The 19,516-nt window shown below is 40.0% G+C and overlaps 1 protein-coding gene across 1 annotated transcript; it reads left to right on the forward strand.

The window, feature by feature from the left end:
* The first annotated feature begins 10,483 nt into the window (after positions 1–10,483).
* On the forward strand, positions 10,484–16,117 carry LOC105355596 (T-cell surface protein tactile). Its single transcript, XM_023962748.1, has 5 exons — positions 10,484–10,739; positions 10,848–11,189; positions 13,091–13,726; positions 14,255–14,351; positions 15,546–16,117. The coding sequence occupies exons 1-5, from the start codon at positions 10,682–10,684 to the stop codon at positions 15,694–15,696; spliced, it is 1,284 nt and encodes a 427-aa protein (XP_023818516.1). The 5' UTR covers positions 10,484–10,681; the 3' UTR covers positions 15,697–16,117.
* The last annotated feature ends 3,399 nt before the right edge of the window (positions 16,118–19,516 follow it).

Here is a 19,516-nt window from a genome sequence, read left to right on the forward strand (position 1 = left end):
GTTAATTGTTATTATTTTTAACAAAAAGTTTACTTTTATGTATATTACCCATGAGTGATAGCAGTTTTTCAGAAGTTTGTGCTGTGCCTGACCAAAAAAATATTTTTTTAAAGAATTTAATTTGACCACAGGTGAGATTTTTTGATCCAGTCATTTCTATATATCTAAACTTTTGCCTGTTTTAGGGATACTTTATCATTGCTATCTTGGCAAGAGAATGACACCAAATGACGTTTTATTAAAGGAGAAAATTAGCATTAAATTAGCATTGAAAATAAGCATTTCAAATGCTTATTCCAAAACTAATTTGATTTAATTCTGGGAATGAGCATGATGATGTAACCATTGATTCGAATGGACTAAAGCTGTGACTCAGGAGTTTTTACATGGTGACAGGAAACAGTTTCTTGTGGGGGGAAAAGCAAGAACTTGCTTTATGAGAATTGATTGGTCAATATTTCATCTTCTAAAACAAGATTGATTTGGTTTGATTAATAGGTCTATATTAGAATAGCTATATCTCAAAATTAATAAAGTAAAAGATGCCTTGAAGGTCAAAGTTATAAAGGCTTACAGGGTACATACTGCTGGTCAGTCTATCCCAGTTTTTAATTCTGAGTGGCTTAACTGCCTTTGTGTCCTGGTGACAGTTAAGGTTGTGTTCTGCACAGGGACTGACCTCAGACGCTACACTTAAAAACGTGTTTAGTGCCACTCAACCAAATTTGCAGAAATGGAAAAGCAGAATTACTTTCACCAAGTCAAGTCCAGTTTGTTGGAGGTCCAGAGAAAAGTAGCTGAACATTTTGGGCAATAAGGATTTGTCTGATTCCCTGTCACTTCACGAAATGGCACTCTTCAGCAAACTGAATCTAAATGGTGTAAATAAGAGACTTTAAATGAAACTGTAATATCTTAGCTGACTTATAGAAAGATATTTGCAATTGCTGCATTCAGCACAAAAATATTTGATCAGCTCATTCCTGTCAGCTGGTGGCATTCAACAGCCACCAGCAACACCCAGGAGGGACACCTCTTGCTAAAAAAAAATATAAACAGTGGTGGACAGAATTGTTGGTACCCCTCAGTTAAAGAAAGAAAGTCCATGTTCAAATGTTCAAAAGTAACAAAAAAATTAAAATTTATAGAAAAGTAAATATTCCAAATCAGCCATTGCTTTGTAGTTGTTGATTAACAGAATTATTTTTAAAAACAAACTTATGAAATAGGGCCGGACAAAAATGATGGTACCTCCATAAAAGACTGAGAACTAATTGCACCGGTGGTCATGATGAACTCAGGTATGTCCTTTAATTGACATCACAGCTGTTTTTAAACCCATAATCAGTCAGTCTGTCTTTTTAAAGGGAGACAAATAGTCACATTGCTGTTTGGTGAAAAGGTGTGTACCACACTGAACATGGACAACAGAAAGCCAAGGAGAGAATTGTCCCAGGACATTAGAAACAAAATTATAGACAAACATTGTAAAGGTAAAGTATAAAACCATCTCTAAGCAGCTTGAAATTCCTGTGACGACAGTGGCACATATTATTCAGAAGACCCACGGGACAGTAGCCAACCTCACTGGACGTGGCCGGAAGAGGGAAATTGATGACAAATTGAGGAGACGGATAGTTGGATGGAACTGTATCCAAAGAGCCTAGAACAACCTCCAAAGACATTAAAGGTGAACTCCTGGATCAAGGTACATCAGTGTCAGATTGCACCATTGGTCGTTGTTTGAGCCAGAGTGGACTTGATGAGAGACGACCAAGGAGGACACCACTGTTGAAAGGACATCATAAAAAAGCAAGACTGGAATTTACAAAAATGCATGTTAACAAGCCACAAAGCTTCTGGGAAAATGTCCTTTGGACAGATGAGACAAAACTGGAGCTTTTTGGTAAGGCACATCAGCTCTATGTTGGTAGACTCAAAAATGAAGCATACAACGAAAAGAACACTGTCCCTACTGTGAAACATGGAGGAGCCTCAGTTCTGTTTTGGAGCTGCTTTGCTGCATCTGCCACAGGGTGTCTTGAAGTTTTGCAAGTTCAAATGAAATCTCAACATTATCAAGGCATTCTGGATAGAAATGTGCTGCCTAGTGTCAGAAAGCTTGGTCTCAGTCGCAGGTCATGGGTCTTCCAACAGGACAACGATCCAAAACACACAGCCAAAAACCCCCAAAGAGTGGCTTAGAGAAAAGCGTTGGACTATTCTGAAGTGGCCTTCTATGAGCCCAGATCTGAATCCCATTGAACATCTGTGGAAGGAGCTGAAACATGCCGTTTGGAGAAGACAACCGTCAAACCTGAGACAACTGGAGCAGTTTGCTCATGAGGAGTGGGCCAAAATACCTGTAGACAGGTTCAGAAGGCTCATTGACAAATACAGAAACCGTTTCATTGCAGTGATTGCCTCACAAGGTTGTGCAACAAAATATTAAGTTATGGGTACCATAACTTAATACCATAACTTAGGTACCATCAGCCCTATTTCATGAGTTTGTTTTTTTAAATAATTCTGTTAATCAACAACTGAAAAGTAATGGCTGTTTTTGATTATTTAATTTTCAATACATTTTAATTTATTGTTACTTTTGAACGTTTCAAGTCATTTCAGTGAGCATTGTGGACTTTCTTTCTTTAACTGAGGGTTACCAACTATTTTGTCCAACACTGTATATTTTGTCCACCAATGTATATATATATATATATATATATACCACTGTATATATATATATATATATATATATATATATATATATTATTAATATATAAATAACACACAAAAGCTCTGTGATGCACTGGGAGAACTGTCCTGGCCGTTCCCCGTCTTCGCCCTTCAGTAGCTGGGTCAAATCAGTGACTCTATGTTCCTGAACGGGAATTCAACAGGTTTTGAAAATGGATGAATGGACACGAAAAAACAGATTTAAGAATATAGTAAGGGGTCTGTGGTTTAGCTTTTGGTCATGTTCTGAGTTGCTGTTTGTCAGTCAAACCAGTTTAAGGTCAATCGTGATCTACAGCTGTCTTCATTTCAGTTAATTACCTAAAGCCTATATAACTGTCTGGTTTCCAGGTCATCGCCTTGCCACATTTTCGATTCGCTTAGGTTTTTGTCATGTTTTATTTTATTTTCATAAATGTTTTAGTTTCTGCCACCATGCCTTGTCTCCTGCATTTTAGGCCCTACACCTGTAACATGAAAAAAAAAATCACACCTCAAGAAAGTGGAAGCTAACCAAAAGACAAACTTTTTGAACTGTGTCAATTCTTTGTTACCTAGTGGCCAAAGAAGCAAAGATGACTGATTACAATCCTACTTAAATAATGACGATTACACTTTACATCACAGCTGGAGCTAAATGTATCATTTTTCTTCAAATTCATGAGAACTTTCTTCTCAACTGGATAGCTTATACAAAGAGCAACTAAAAGTAAACATTGAACATGTCTGCTATGCCTTTAGGATCTGGGAAATATCAGAAAGAAACTCTGCAGTTTGCCAGTTTTTTGTTTTGTTTTTTAACAGTCTTTTTATTTAAAAAGGATTTCACAATGTTAATGGGGGTAGCACACACACACAGTTGACAAAGCTGTTTAATCATTTTGCTTGTTGTGGGAACAACTATAAACTCTCCTTATCTTTCCTTGGAGACAGTGATGTTTAAAAGAAAAATCACAAAAGATAGCATAAAAGTCCTCTAAATGTTTCATTGCTGCTCTATTACCATGATTATATAGCTGGGTGTTTGCTTCTATAATATTTAAAATCCATAAGTAGTGTTTGTGTTAATCATTGCAGAGTTATTTAGCAAAGCCATCTTAAACAGACTTAACTCCACAAGTAGCACAATAAAAAACTAAATTATAGTAAATTTTTAAGTCCTTTAAACAAAATGACTTGCTAAATGTTTCATTGCTACACTTGAAGTAAAACTGTGAGACAAATATGAGCCATTGTTACAGCTGCTTTCTTCAATGCTAACCAGTCTCCTTACTTTATGTGTGCTCCCACCTGCAGGAAACGCTCGCCAACAATGACTCCTCTGGCCGCAAACTCCTAGAATAATGCTGGCAGTTAAATAATGCCCAGGCAACCCACTCAGTGTGTCTGGGGGAAATCCACTCCGAATTTGGGATCTAGGCGAGCCTCGTGCCTTTTCAGTAGTTCTACTTCTGATTTAACTTTTCTTGCTTTATGCTCTCTTAAAAACAGTTTTCAGAGAATTTTTGTGTTGTTTTTTTTTTGCTTTTTTTAACAAATAAATCCTTCTACACCTATGCCTGTATTTTTATTTAGTTTTGTTATTTTGGGAACCATCCACCACAGTGGGGGGGGGGGGGTATTGGTCAGTCACCAGTTCTGCAAGTTGTCACACTTAAAAAATAGGTCTGTAATTTTCACCTGTGAGATGGTATGTAAATTAAAAACAAATCCAATTAAGTTGTAAGATTGTAACAGTGCAGAAAAAAAGAATTTAGCTCTTATAAACAAGCAAGAATCCAGTCCTTTACAGACCTGTTACTTCTAAGAAGTTCTTTCTATCCTCCACTTGTATTAATTTCACTTTTTGAACTGGTTTTCTATATAAAAGACGCTCTTTACACACTTAAACAGTCAGAATGCAACCTTTCCACCATGACCAAGACCAGAGAGCTGTCAAAGGACAAGTTTGTAGACCTAAAAAAGACTGGGATGAACCAGTTCACTTTAGGCAAACAGCTTGATGAGGAGAGATCATTTGTTGCAGCAATTATTTGAATATGGAAGAAATGCAAGATAACTGATAATCTCTTCTTAAGTCAGCACTTGATCAGGCCTGTCTAAAGTTTCCAAAAGATCATATGTATAATCTAGAGAAGGATCAAATGAATCTCATGTGATCAGATGAGACCAAAATAGAACTCTTTGACATAAAGGCCAGACACCGTTTTAAGAAAGTAGAGAATGTTGAGTTGCATTCCAAAAACACCATACCATATGTTAACCATGTGGGTGGAAGCATCCAAAATAAATCACAGAGGCAACAAAGGAATGGCTGTTAAAACATCTCAAGGTTCTGGAGTGACCTAGCCAGTCAGTAGCTGTGTTTACATGGACAAAAGTAATCAGAATGAACATCTGATCAAAAAGAAAAAGTGTCATGTAAACACGCCGCTCAGAATACTTTGCCTCGATTAGACTCATTCTGATTAAAAAAAAATTTCCGATCAAGACAGGTGGATTATTGTTAACAGATTGATGTCCAATGGGTGTGCTCCCAATTATTGAGAATTCTTCTCAGGTGTTTTCCCTGTGGTCATGCCATGTCACTGCCTATTTAAACTGCACCTGCACCAATAAACAATGGATTGTATGTTCTGACTGCAGACTGTGGCCCAGTGTGTGCTTGTCTCTCTGAGCAGTGCAGCCGGACTCATAGCTTAGTTTTGTTACGGTGTGCTCTCCGGAGGAGGCTTCGGACAGCAGTCCGTCTGGCCGCTCTTCGTGAGCGAGCTGCAGAGAAGCGGCTTTAAGACGGTGTGTGAGCTAACGGCGGCAGCTTTTAAATGGAGAAATGCCACGCAGTCCTGAGAAACTGTGTAAACAATCGTGTGAATTTATGTTGCCAATCGTGTCCAGACAAAATAAAGGCTGATGTTATTCCCACATATTTATGTTCAGTCCAGATGCACATTGCGGCATTGTAGACAGTTCAATTCTCATCCGATCTTTGATCCCATCAAAGATATTTTGCACATGTAACCGCAGCTAGTTGAGCACAATCCAATAGAGAATATGTGAAGGTAGTTGAAAGTTTGTGATGCCAAGGAACAACCTCAAAACATTAAAGCTCTTGAGAAAAGCTGAGTGGAAGAATGAGACAAGATTTTATTTCCGAATTGAAAGTGGAGACCTACTGAAAATGTTTTAATCTGTCATTGCATCAAAAATTATTTGAGTGAATGTCTCATGTATTTATGTTTTTCGTTTGCACAATTATGCAATTCAATTCTCTAAAGATCATATTTATGAGACTAAGAAAGAAACCCAAGACTGAGCAGTTGTTGTAGTCACTATTACCCAAAAGAATATGTATAATTATTAGATTGTAATAGTTCTAATTATGACTTCAATTTATGACATAGTTAAAGGAACTACAACCATTTAACTGTAGTAATATTAGATTCTGTCAGAATGGCATTAGACATCCAAGATTTCTTTGGAGAATAAATCCTTATCCCACTGAATAAAGCAGCAATGTCTTTCTACAGTTTGCTAAAACATTGGACGACTGCTGATAGAAATCTCATCTATGGGAGTCATATAGTAAGTGCTAAAGGTCACATAGAGTGATGGCATTAATGAGCATTGGATTGTAGCCAGACCCACAGCAATCATTTAAAATAAATTGAAGTTGGGGCCTGTAACATTTTAAGATAAATGCAGCGAACAGAAGGCAGGCGAGATGTTTTTTTATCTACTAATCACATAATGTATTAAAGTATAAAATAACATTAAAGTTTATAATGAATGCTCCGGTCTGTTAATAGATATGCACTAAAATATTAACTGTGTTCACCTCTGAGAATTGCTTCAAAGCAAAAAACATTTTTCTTAGAGGGCTTAGAGTTGTTCAAATGAAGCTTATATCCAGATATGAAATTTCTTATGCAATGAAGGAGAACATATTATTATTGTTGGAAAAAATGATGTACTGGCACCCACAGCTTCATGTTAGCTTACTAGACTTTGTGTTTTTGTATTTTGATCTCTTGTTGTTGGCCTGTTTTTGATGTTGTTTTTTTTACACATAGTGGGTGGGGTGGCGTGCTTGCTTCTACTTTTGGTGCTGCTTTTCTGCTGCTTTTAGGTCTGGGGCGGTCTGCGGGTGCATCATTTGCACGATTGGCTGTTGTCGCTTGCCAACAACTAAATGATAGATACAGAGGAGACTTAGGTCCTTCAGAGTTTGCAGAACTCCTAAAGAGTTTCTTGTGATGGCGTTTTTGCATCTGCCCTCTTCTACGGACTGTGTTGCTGCTGTGGGGTCAGATGCACTAACGGGAACAAGAAGAAATTGACAAACTGGTGCGGAGATCCAGCTCCAGTCACCTATTGTGGGTGAGAAGAGGATGTAATAGAAATTGGTACCCATCATGGACAATCCTCTTCTTCATCATCCTCCATGGCTGCACTGAAGAGCTCCTTTTAATCAGAGACTCATTGAGGGAAGAAGTGCTTTTGCAGATTTTTCTTCATGTCAGCTATTAAACTCTACAATGCCTTATAGACCTTGGACAATATTTATTGTTGTTTTAATTTTTAAGTGTATTTTTAATGTTACGTATTGTCTATCGGGTGTTTTTAATGGAGCTAAGGTAACAAGGTAATTTCCCCTTTGTGGTATCAATGCAGTTTATTCTTAAATTTGTAAATGAATCATTTAATAGAAAAGGCAAATATTTCCTGTCAGGAAGGAAACAACTGGAGGACTCTTTAGAAACTGATGATTTGCATTATTTTAGAACTTAAAAGGGTGTTGCTGACAGTGCTCTTTCCATCAAAAGTTGCATTATACGGTGGTGTTTTTTCAGCTAATTGGGACCTCAAGCTAGTTTGTCAAAACAGGTCACTCATGCCCATGAAAGTCTTCTGTAGCTATCAGTCAATGCAAGACAGTAGAAGAAAGAAATGCAACGAGTGGTCAATTGAGTAACAAAATAGGTAATTTTTCAGAAAGTCACAAATGGACTTACTTTTTAGAGCAATAAAGTGTTTGGCTCTTATTACTTGAAATTTCAGGTCCTTATACATTAAAGGAAGAATTTTGTCTGGCTGAAAACTCTAATAAATCAATCTCTTGGTAGTTCCACCTCCATGTTTGATCACAGGGATGTTGTTATTTGAGAGTCATTAGCAGCATTCCCCCACTTGCAAACTTAAAGAATTGATTTGATGCCAAAGAAAGCATTGTGTGCATTAAAATTCTCTTGTTTGGCTTTAGCAGACGTTCCCATGAACTCCTGTGAGTCCAGAATGACAGTGGAGCTGGATGTTGGTGCAGGAGAAAGAGTGAAAACAAAGCAAATGGTCAAGAAAAATTTACTTCCTAAATTTAAACAATGAATACTTTTCTGAAGCAGCTATCAGTTCCCCCGGTTAAAAAGCACATCAATAACAAGCGTCTGTGGCAGAGAAGATGGGTAAGTTACTGTAATGATACCTATAATAAATTGCATCATGTAAAAATGCCTCATAAAAACTTAGGCATCAAATAAATATTTAATATTGTTTTTGCAACGTTGTTCACTTTCAAAAAGAATTGTACAAAACTAAAATATTTCTTTTTCTAAATCCAGAAAACCTGACCTCTTTTTCTAATGTTGCAGAACAGCAATTTGATGGTTTAATGTTTTTTTTAACACATTTTTTTAACAAATTGACCACAATCAGGTGGTAAAAAATCTACTAAAACTATTGAAAAACATTAATGTTTTCTATTTTCCATGTGGCTGATTTAAGATTTAAAAATGAAAAAAAGATGGCCATGATCCACAACACACCCTGCCAATCATGGCTGGCCAAAATAAAATAAAATAAAATGTAAGAAAAAAACGTAAAAATGGCTGTAAATTCTGTCCAATAAATACTTCTAAGGGTATAAAACCTTTATGTAACCTCTCCTTTAACTAGTATTTGAAGCTCCATGACCTAGCCTGATGCATCCTCAACCTAAAAACCATAAGGACCAGTTCTTGGTTCTCCAAAAACTGGAGTACTTTGTCCCATTTGAGGGGAAAAAGTGTTATTGCTGTGGTCCAACAATGATATTAAAAGTTCACCTCTAGAAAACAACTGAGCCACTGAGCTGTTCATCCTGATAAACTGAAGCTTCTTTATCTGAAGTCCTTAATTAACAGCCATGTCTGCAGGGTGTTGATCAGTCGCCTGGGGCTGGTTGACAAACAGGATCCTGTTGTGTATTTGAGTGAGGGCGGGGTGCAATTCCAGGCCTAAACACCAAAACCAATAGATGCCATCAATCTGCTTCTTTGTTACATTCTTGTGATTTTCCTTCACATACTTGTTTTTATGTTTAGATTAAACTAAAGAAAATGATTCGACATTTTGAGTGTATTAAAGTACATTTCAAATCACCTAAATTGTGTTAAAGACCTTCCAAATTTTTTGCATGAGGATTTTTTGTTTTGTGACAAATTTTTCTCATAAAAAGAAAAATATTTTTCTGTGTTACCCATTGAATAATATGGTATAATATACTTTAACAACCCAACACATTTCTACCATTTAGGTTTTTATTATAGCACCTGGTATACAATGCCATGTAACACTTGCCCTCCTCTGTTTAGTATTGCAAAGACAGCAACCCTAAGGGGGTGAATAAACAAATTAGGTGTTACTCTCTGATGGGTATAGTGTTTGTGAATACTTTCCTTTGAGTATTTAACTGCAGTTTTGTTTGAGACTGTTTGAATATAAATGGTACCATCCTTTGTCAGCAACCTAATAAAACACAATTGTTTTAGGAAATGAAACAAACAAAATAAATTTTACTTGACAACGATCTTAAGCTTCGTGCACACCGAGCATTTAATGAGTGTTCAAGAACATGCACTAAGTGAGTTTCGCGTGTTCAGCAGATGAACATTTCTGTTTGGCTTTAAAAAAAGAAGAAGAAGAATGTACTGTACAAGTATAGTTCATGATGTTCACACTGGACAAGCGGGGAGGGGCTTCTTCTTCTTCTTTTTTTTTCTACTGTTTACCAGCACACGTCCGGCACCTACAGTTAGAAAAGGCTTGGTGCAAAATGTCAAAGTTGCTCAAATCTCGCAAACTTTTCTTTTTATTTTACTAATTCCGGGCAGGCATAAACCATAATTATTCATTTCTCCTCCATGATCAACGGTTGGCACTTGAGTTAAATGAATTAAGTGAATTAAAAGGGACGCCATCCATACATCACTACCAAATTGGAGTCCCTGATTTGTCAAAGTTCAGCCTGTGCAGTGACCACGTTTTTTCCGTATAGTCCAAAAACAGTCATGAAAACTTGCGCAGCAATGCATAAATGCAAAAGTTTTGAACGAGGAACGTGCATTTTCATTGGAAGTGGCCGCTTAAGCATGTGTTGCAGAAGGCATGTGAATGTAGCTTGAAGGTTTTGATGTGAGGGGGACAACAAGATAGCAAACAGATAATGCATGTGTCATGTAATAATGTGAACATATGTATATTTTAAGAAGTTAAAATAAAACTATATTTGGTGCAGAGTATGGTGCTATGTTTATAGCACCAAACTTTGCAGATATTGTACTTACTTTTTTTTGGTTGCATTGACCCACTTTCAAACTGCTAAGCAATGCTTGGCCCAAATGAAAAGAATGCATGAGAGGATGTTAGAGCACTTACATGATTTACATCTGTGTCAGGTATCTGTTTTGCTTGAAAGTTTTTTTTTTTTTTGCCTTTTTGTTTTTTAGGCCACAAAGCTTGAGGACCATGCATGACTCAAAATGCACTTCTTTGTGGCTTCCTGTTAAACAAACGCTCATCCTGTTCACAGTCACAGCCTCACTGCAACTATCGCATAACTGTTGTGTCCTTTAGCAAATCTTTCAGTTTAGTCTGATTGGCGTCATCCATTCAGAGGAGCTCAAATATGCCTGGAGCTGCTTTTGGGGTGTTTTTTCTTCAGTTTTTAGTTTCCGTCATCCAAGGTAATTCTGGATATCCACACTTACAGTAGCTCTTGTCAAATCTGTGGCTTGCGTTTTGGTAGTTAGTTGCTTTGGTTTCTAACTTTTTTTGCTTCATTTTTCTGGCAGGACTCCAGAATTATGTAATTCCTGGAGCAACAGTGGAAGCTGTCGTGGGCCAAAACATCAGCTTGCCCTGTATCTTGGAAGACGATCATGACCTCAAGATCACCATTATTGAATGGACAAAAAATGGAGCAACAAAGCTGGCGGTATACAGCGTGGTGCATGGACTGCACCTCCATTGGCCAAATGTAACTGTCCAGATTAAGCGAAGCAGCACAAGCAAAACATTGGGCACCTACCTATACCTTCAAAATGTAGAGAAATGGGATAGTGGAAACTATGCTTGCACAATTACAAGTTTTCCTTTTGGTTCTGATATAAGCGTAACACGTCTAATAGTCAAAGGTAAGATGAGCTTAAATACATTTATTCCTGCAAACCTCAACTCCAGTGAGGTTTTTATTTGGATAAAATTATAAAGTAAAGCTGCTGTGCTGTCATACAGTTTACATGTAATTCATTTTATCTCTTAAATATTACTCCTGCCTCAAAATGTTTTTCTTTCTACCAAAAAAACCCTCTTTCTTTGCTCAATGAACTTTTTTCATCTTGATGAAACCTGTAGTGCCTTACATTTATTTTTTTATGGCTATAACATTACTGTAAGGTTTTAATATATTCATCTTTTAAAAATGTTATTTTCTAACCAGATGAAATTCAACTCATTTGCAATGCTAATGCAACCGTTGAGGTTCTCTATGGAGGAAATGTAACCATTGGTTGCACAGCCTTTCCTTTTGCACATTAGAGATGGATGAAGGTAAAATAAACCAGAACAATAAACTGCCAGAAAAATACAAAAAATCTGCCATTTTGGGGGGAATTTGATTACATTTGGAGCATTTACATTCAAAATCATCTCAATAATATGTAAGAGATTTGTTTGCTATATGTTTTTTGCCTCAGGACAAGAATCTGGTATCAGACAGTGAATTTCTGGATCTCTGGTTGGTGACAGACGATCATGCAGGGATTTACTTCCTTACAGTTAGACAAAAGCCTGCATAAAGAATTTAGCATCACTGTGCAATCAGAAATAAGCTGTCTTCCTTTGGATGCTTTTTTGTTTTTTTCTTTAAACCCTCTTGACCCAATATGAACCTGAGTCGCCATTTAGCATTTTCTTCAGCTGTTTAGAGCTGGAGAAGTCTAATCATGCCAGAATGAGTTAATCAGAAACCTCAAACTTTTTTTTTCTGTTAAAATCTCACTGTTAAACTGGCAGGAAAACAATGAGGATTCCAAAGGATCTGAAGCATTGATGGTAGTAGAACACGCTCCCTCCTTTAGATAATTTTAGAACTGAACCTCTGTCTGATTGTAAAAACGAGAGCTGTGTGGGTTTAAAATCCAGCTTTTGTTTGTTTGGATTGATTCCAGTACAGTAAATGTTCTCACAAGGCCTTGAATGTCTGTCTTCTTGTACAGAGGCTTCATAGACTCGTACAAAATGGGGGTTTCGGGTGAAAAGGAAAACAGGTAGAATTCCTGTTCTTGTTTTGTTCATACTTTCAAGCCATAAACAGTCATCAAAGAACCAAATGATCTGGTGGAGTGAGAGCACAATCTATTGGTGAGACTAGAGAATTGCAACAAGTCGAGATGCCCACAAATAAACCAATAATATTAGACAATGTTTAATTCTAACTTACAAACGTTCTGTCTCAAGTATAACTTCACTGTTACTAGATTTGACTATAGTTTCTCTAGCTTGTTTTTGTCTGCTTGATATTCTTAACAGTTGTAGAGTACATGGATAAAGGCTTATTTGGTTCTGGTGCATCCAAATCAAACGCAGTGACTTATTGGTGCATTACTTAACTTTTCAACTTCATATTCCAGTCAAATATAAAGTTTATAAATGACTGACATTTTGACAAAATGCATGAAGAGCTGACACAAAGAAAGGAACACATACAGGAATTTTGTGCAAATAGATTTCGGACCAGAAGAAACAAAGAAAGATTCAGTTACTTTTTCCCACAACAAAATCATAAATTTGCCTCATAGTTCGTTGTGCCTTATATGTATGACATATGTTTAAAAATAGACCATTCATTAATGGTGCGCTTTACTGTCTTTTGTGACCTATAGTGTGAAAAATACAGAACCTAGTGGTGAATAATTAAATAAAAACAGTTGCAACAACCATACTGCCGTTTGTTTCACAGGCTGCATGTGTTTGAAAGTCAACAAAGATTGTTATATTTGTTTGACATTGTATTCTTTATTTTTTTCCTCTTCAGATGTGACAGTTGCGCCAGAGAACCTGACTGAAAGAATTCACAGCAGTCTTACACCACCATCAACTACAGAGCTTTTAGCACATGCCAACTGGACAGTCCATCCAAATTCCAGCGATGCTTCAGTCACCGATTCTTTGGCCACAAATATTTCAGAAACAACTGAAGAGAAGGCAACCCTCTCAAACAGTTTTACATCTGCAGCTACTCCTAACAACCACTTTACAACCAATCAGCCATTCAACTTTACTACAACAAACGCTGATACAACATTAATCCAATCTACACTCGACAGCAGCCTTACACCACCATCAACTACAGAGCTTTCACCACATGTCAACTGGACAGTTCATCCAAATTCCAGCGATGCTTCAGTCACTGATTCTTTGACCACAAATATTTCAGAAACAACTGAAGAGAAAGCAACTACTACGACAAACGCTGGTACAACATTAATCCAATCTACACTCAACAGCACCGGGAATCAGATGACAGAAGAACCCAATCCTCACAAACTGCACCTGACTACTATTTACTCATCAGTCACTGAAGAATCCAGCACCCTCAAGAGCAGTACAAAAAATTCTGAAGATGTTAATCTGAGCCCCACTCAAAAGGTGACTCCCCCTGATGGAAAAGGTAACTTTTGAAAAGCTTTGCATGTTTTTTGTGTTTAAAAATATGGTGTTTTTAGAGTTCAAAGCATCAATTTTGCAGATAGGAGTGGGTTTTCACATTTCCCATGTTTGAAGTTATCTTATGGGCAATAAATGTGTTTGTGGCTCCTGATGTAAAGCCACAGGGCCGTAAAATCGACAATAAACAGTTTTTTAAAAAATACCAGTGGAGTCGAATCCTCCAAAGGAAGAAACCCCAAGAGCTTCAGGTGAATGTTTAGTCACAGTTAATATCTGTATATTCCTTACATGTTGTATTTTGACAAATTCCAGCTTTTTGAGCCTTAAGCTACTTTCCAAGATGGAAAAGGTATCATGAGTGTCTATTGGTACACAACTGACTCGATTTCAGCAAAGGGTATATTTTTGTTTACTTAAATCACTTGTTTTGTTATGATTTTACTAAAGCAAGACAAGCAGTTTGAAATGTAGGCTATCTTGTTTTCTTAACTCCTAAGATAAAATGTCTTTACTAAAAAATGTCGCCTAGATACCACACGCAGTCATTTGGTGTTGATCGTCATTCCAGTGCTGACACTAGTTGGTGTCATTGGTTTCCTCTATTGGATACAAAAATCATATAAAAGGTAAAACCTCTACCTTCAGCATCTACTGAACTTTCATGCACTCAATGAATGTCTTGTATTTGTCGATGGTCTTGAAATGACCTATATCTATCATGTTTAACCCTGTAAAGCCCACTACATCAAAGAATTGACGGAATACGTAATTTTATGGATGTTTTTTTAGATTATTTTGATGAAATACATATTAAAAAATTTCTATATCATTATTACATCACATATAGATAGTATCAATAATGATATGTTGGGTGGTTTGGTGAGCTTTTGTTTAGAAGATTTTTCGATTACGATGTAAAAATGTTGTTATTAATGTTCAGAAAAAATCTATCTCATACACACACCGTCTCAAATTTAATCCACGCACTTTTAACATGATGAAGAAACAATTATGCATAATTTTGCATTTTTTCAGCAAGTAGTTTTACAGCAAGTAGTTATCTAAATATGTATAAAAATATAAAAGTAGATGAGTTATTCCCACCATAAAGTTTTGAAAATTAGCAAAACCTTTCCCTTCAAAAGCAGCCATTTTGAAATAAGCAGGAAAAGGCCTACTACTGCCTCTAGTGGACTGATATTGAACTACAAGGCAGAAAACATGGACCATCTTACATACAAGGGGTTTTTAGGGAAGGTTAAAAAACCCAAAAAGGCATAGGTCTACATGGCTTCAAGTCCCACTCCAATCATCTTTTGATATATCCTAAAAGCGTTCCCAGTGGTCTTTTATTATGATTATGTCGTTTTTAGCCTAAATTGAAAAATCCTATATCGTTTTCTTGGACATATTTTCTGCAGTGTTGAAGCAGTTCATTAGAAAATGAGTTTTGAGTCAGATGCCAGCTTGGACGAGGAAAACAAAGACGTACATGGATCTAGTCGTCTGCAAATGAATGCATCCGAATGGAGCAGAGCAGGGAGCTTGTAGCACCTACATCAGTAGCACCTACATCATCACTATATGCTTTTTCAAACACTATTTTTTGGGTCTCCTCTTGAGTCACAGCGATTTCAATAAAGAAATACACAGAATTTGTATCTTAATTTTCTTAATATATTTCCATCATAAGAAAAATGTGACAACATGTTAAAAAGACCAAAAACAGGGTTTTAAATGGAGTGGGTCTTTATTAGACTGGTTGACTTTCTGAGGTCTGTCAGTGTCAACAGTCAACCTTCTGTTCTCTTTCTCTGCAGAAAGATGAAGATGGAAGGGCCCCCTTTATTCAAACCCCCTCCACCTCCAGTCAAGTACACGGCTACAAGACAAGACGAAACATCAACCCAGTTTTTCCCCACGGCAAGATGCAACTCAATAGCAGATTACACAGATAACACATATGTTTAATGAAAAAAGGATCAGTCACAGACTTTGCGTCACGTGGGGGGAGGGGGGCTCACACGCGGTTTCCTGCTTGGGTTTTTTAGTGCTGGTAAAATGCATTGCTTTTTCTTGCAGGTTGTTTAAAAATGCATGTGCAGCAAGATAAATTTTGTGAAGTGTGAGTTTTATTTATGTAAACAAAGTCACTGGACAATATTGTGAACTTCTTTTTAAAATTCAGTCTGAAGAAAATAAGAAAAAAGTGTTTGCTGTTAGGTTTATGGTGGAGATTAAGATAAGAGATGGCTGACATATATGAATTACCTTGGTAGTTTTTTTCATGGAACCACATCTTTATATGGTTAAAAGATGTAAAATTACTGTTTTGTCTTGTTGTGTGTATTTTCTGTGTCTATTTGATCAAATAAAAATGTTTTTCAATGATTTAACTTTTTTTTATTTTTTCCTTGTCCTGTCCAACAGCTGGTCAGACAGATGACAGCTGAGGGCCTCTTGTGTTGGACATATTTTACTTTAACAATAGGGGTTATTAATCTTCATACAAACCAGAGGTATGTCTGAATAAACCCCTTTTGTAATTAAGGCCAAACTTTATTAATTTCAACCATGTTTGAAAATCTTGGGCGTTGGACCGGACGGAAAAGGAAAGAGGGGAAGAAAAGGGAGGGATGTTAGAGAGAGAGGGGGGGTAGGAGGGTGATAATAGGAGGGGAGGGGGGATAAGACCATGAAGCAACATAAAGCAACAAGTTTACTGGTTGTTAATCATTATGGTAAGGTTCAAATGTAGTACAAAAAGGGCGGGGCCTATCCACACACACACTCAAATGTTATAAACACACCTGCTAGCTGCAAAAATGTCCACCTGTCGACATGTACACAAAACAGATAGTGTTCATACGCATACTTATGCCTTAAAACCAACTAGTGTGAAATATTTCAGTCATTCAATCATGCAAACTGTTAGTGCAAAGGTGAGCTAACACCTGTGCTCAGGTGAGTGTTGATGTTCTTTTAAAATGGATGGTGGAACGTGAAAAGAAGAAGGGAGAGTGCCCAGCCATCCCAACCCCAAGACCCCCGCCGCCGCAGCAGCGGCAGCCGGAATCCCCCCAACGCCACACGGGAACAGGCAGGGAACAACCGCCCCCCGGGTCCCGTCCCGTCCCAGAACCAGAGAGCAGGGAGGCACGGAGGGAAAGAGAGCGCCCCCCCAGCCCAACCAGGAGAGCAGCCCCCCGCCGCGCCGGGAGAGCCCAACGCAGGGCCCCACCGGAGAAGGACGCCCACAGCCCCAGACGAGCACCCCATCACCACCCAGGAGTACTGGGCATCCCCCCGCCCCAACCCCAGGTACGAGCCAAGACCCCCCAAGGGAGACCCGCTCCGCACTCCAGGCAGCCACCCACCCGGCCCACGGTTGGTCCAGGGAGGAGCAAAGCAGGGGCCCGCCGCCCCCGCCCAAGAGGGGGGAACCCCGGGGAAAAAAGGGGGCCCACAAGGGGTGTTGTAAATATGGCCCGACCAGGCTCGGCCACAGTTGGAAATTTGGCGGGGCCCAGCGCTCAGGGGCAAGGACCAGGACCCACCCCCCAGGGACACGAACACCCCCGGCTCAGGTGTAATGTAAACCCCCCCCACCGCGCGGAGAGAGAACCGCCGGGCCCAGGAAGCTGGCACCCAGGGGACACAGCCGCCGTTGCCAAGGGGCCCGCACCCCCCACCAGGGGAGGGGTAGGGGACAGATGGACCCAGGTCCCACCTTCCTTGCAAAATGTGTGTGCGTGTATGTGTGTTTGAGAGGGTGTGTGTGTGCATGTGTGTGTGTTTATGTTGGAATGTATATATTGAGGGGGGACGGGTGTGTGTACCAGTTAAAATTGGCGGGTAGTGCACTAAGGGGACATCTCCTGATTACTCACAGTGATGTCCCTCACCCTCCCCACCAAGGGGCCCTGAATGTCTAAGGTGCGGTTAAAATTGGCGGGTACCATAGGCAACCATAGGAGGGGGGCCACTGCCAAGTACCCCCCCCCCCCCCCCAAGGCGCATCACAGGCTAAACCCCCCACCCCCTCACCCTAATATGAGGTTATATGAGGAAGGGGGTGAGTTGGGGACAGCTGGTAGACTGTCCCCCGGTGGTCAAACAGCTGTTCCCCCCCCCCCCCCCACACCCCCAGCAAAGGGGCTAGGCCAACCCAGCCCCACCAGTGACGTGCGGTGAGGTTAATGGCTGGTGAGGCACTGACGTCATCAGTCAGATTTACAAACACATGAACCATACTGAGTAACTTATTCACCATTTAATTGACAACAGTTAACGTGTTGTTTAAAATATCATTTCAGCGTGTTTTTTTTATTTTATTTTTTTATTTTATTTTTTCATATTCAAACTGCAGCATAGAAAAAAGCACAAACGTTATTATCATCTTACCTTTACGTGTAAATAAAGTCCATACGCCGCTCCTTCTGAAGAAAATGACTTGCCGCTTGCTATCACTTATACTATTGTTTTGTAGCGTCATAATCTCAGGGCTCACCGGCGCCCACCAACATGAGGCACGAAAATGTCTGGCCTCACCCTTTTTTGCCGGCGTTTAGCGCTCAGCACAAGAAACACGTCCCTCACATACAGTTATTTATAAAAACGAACACTGTACATCATATACATATGCTAAATTATGTAAACTCAGCTCATATAGTACAAGTGATTGAACCGACATACAGAGAGACAGCAGTACCGTCTGACTGCATAGGTATTGCGCAATCCAAGGTGAGGCTCAGCGGGCTGGTGCCTCATCGAACGTCACTTCTTAGTATCTGAACGGCAAATGCGGAAATTCAGCGATTTTGAAAAGAAAAAACACCCAAAAATGGTACATTTAATTGGAAAATGACTGCAAAGCACAAATTACTGATTAAATATAATAATTGAATTAATTTTTTCTCTTTTCTTCCCATAATGACAGGTGAGGCACAGCCTCATCTGCCTCTCCTGACTGCACGTCACTGGGCCCCACCCCCAGAGGCGCCGACACCCCAGGCCCGGCACCACCCACCCCACACAGAGAGAGAGGAGCCAGAAAGCGTCGCCCCCCCGGAGCAAGCCCAGGCCCCCACCCCCAAACGCCGGCCCTAGAAGAGCTCTGGTCAGGCCTCGACGGGACCGAGGCAGCCAACCGGCCGGGGCAACCGCCGATTGCCTCAGCGGAGACCCCAACCCGTCAACCCCCCCCGCCCCGTACCAATAGTTGCCCCCCCCTCCCCACCAGAACGCCCCCCCACAGGACAGGGCCGACAAGCCCCCCACCCCACCCCACCCCAGACCCCGCAGCCGAAGCGGATGACACCCAGAGCGACCGGGGGCCCCGAGAGGGTTGTCCCGTCCCGTCCCAGAGCCAGGGAAGGGCCGATCCCAGCCTCAGGTGCAGATGGGCAGCCCATCCAGCGCCGCCGCCCCCCCCCCCCCCCCCGAGCAGGGCCCCCCGCCAATCCCCCCCAGCACAGGCAAAGGAACCACCCCTCCAAGCTAAGCCAGACCACCCCCCCACCCCCCCACCACGCACCCCCACACCCAAGCCCAGAGGACCACGCAGCGCCCCAGCCCGCCCCACCCAGGCACCGGACCCGACCCCCCGACCAACGGAGCCCCCACCACCCCCCGCCAGGCACCGGAGGCTCCGACCCCCACCAAGAACCACGGCAGAAGGGCAAGGAGCAGCGACAATTTATTAAAATAGTTTTTTTAGCAATACAAAGAGTTATGAAAATGATAGAGCCTAATCCTCCTTCTACATCGATGGCACTCATGTCACCAAGCA

The sequence above is a fragment of the Oryzias latipes genome, chromosome 14, assembly GCF_002234675.1.
Source record: "Oryzias latipes chromosome 14, ASM223467v1".
NCBI classification, from domain to species: domain Eukaryota; kingdom Metazoa; phylum Chordata; class Actinopteri; order Beloniformes; family Adrianichthyidae; genus Oryzias; species Oryzias latipes.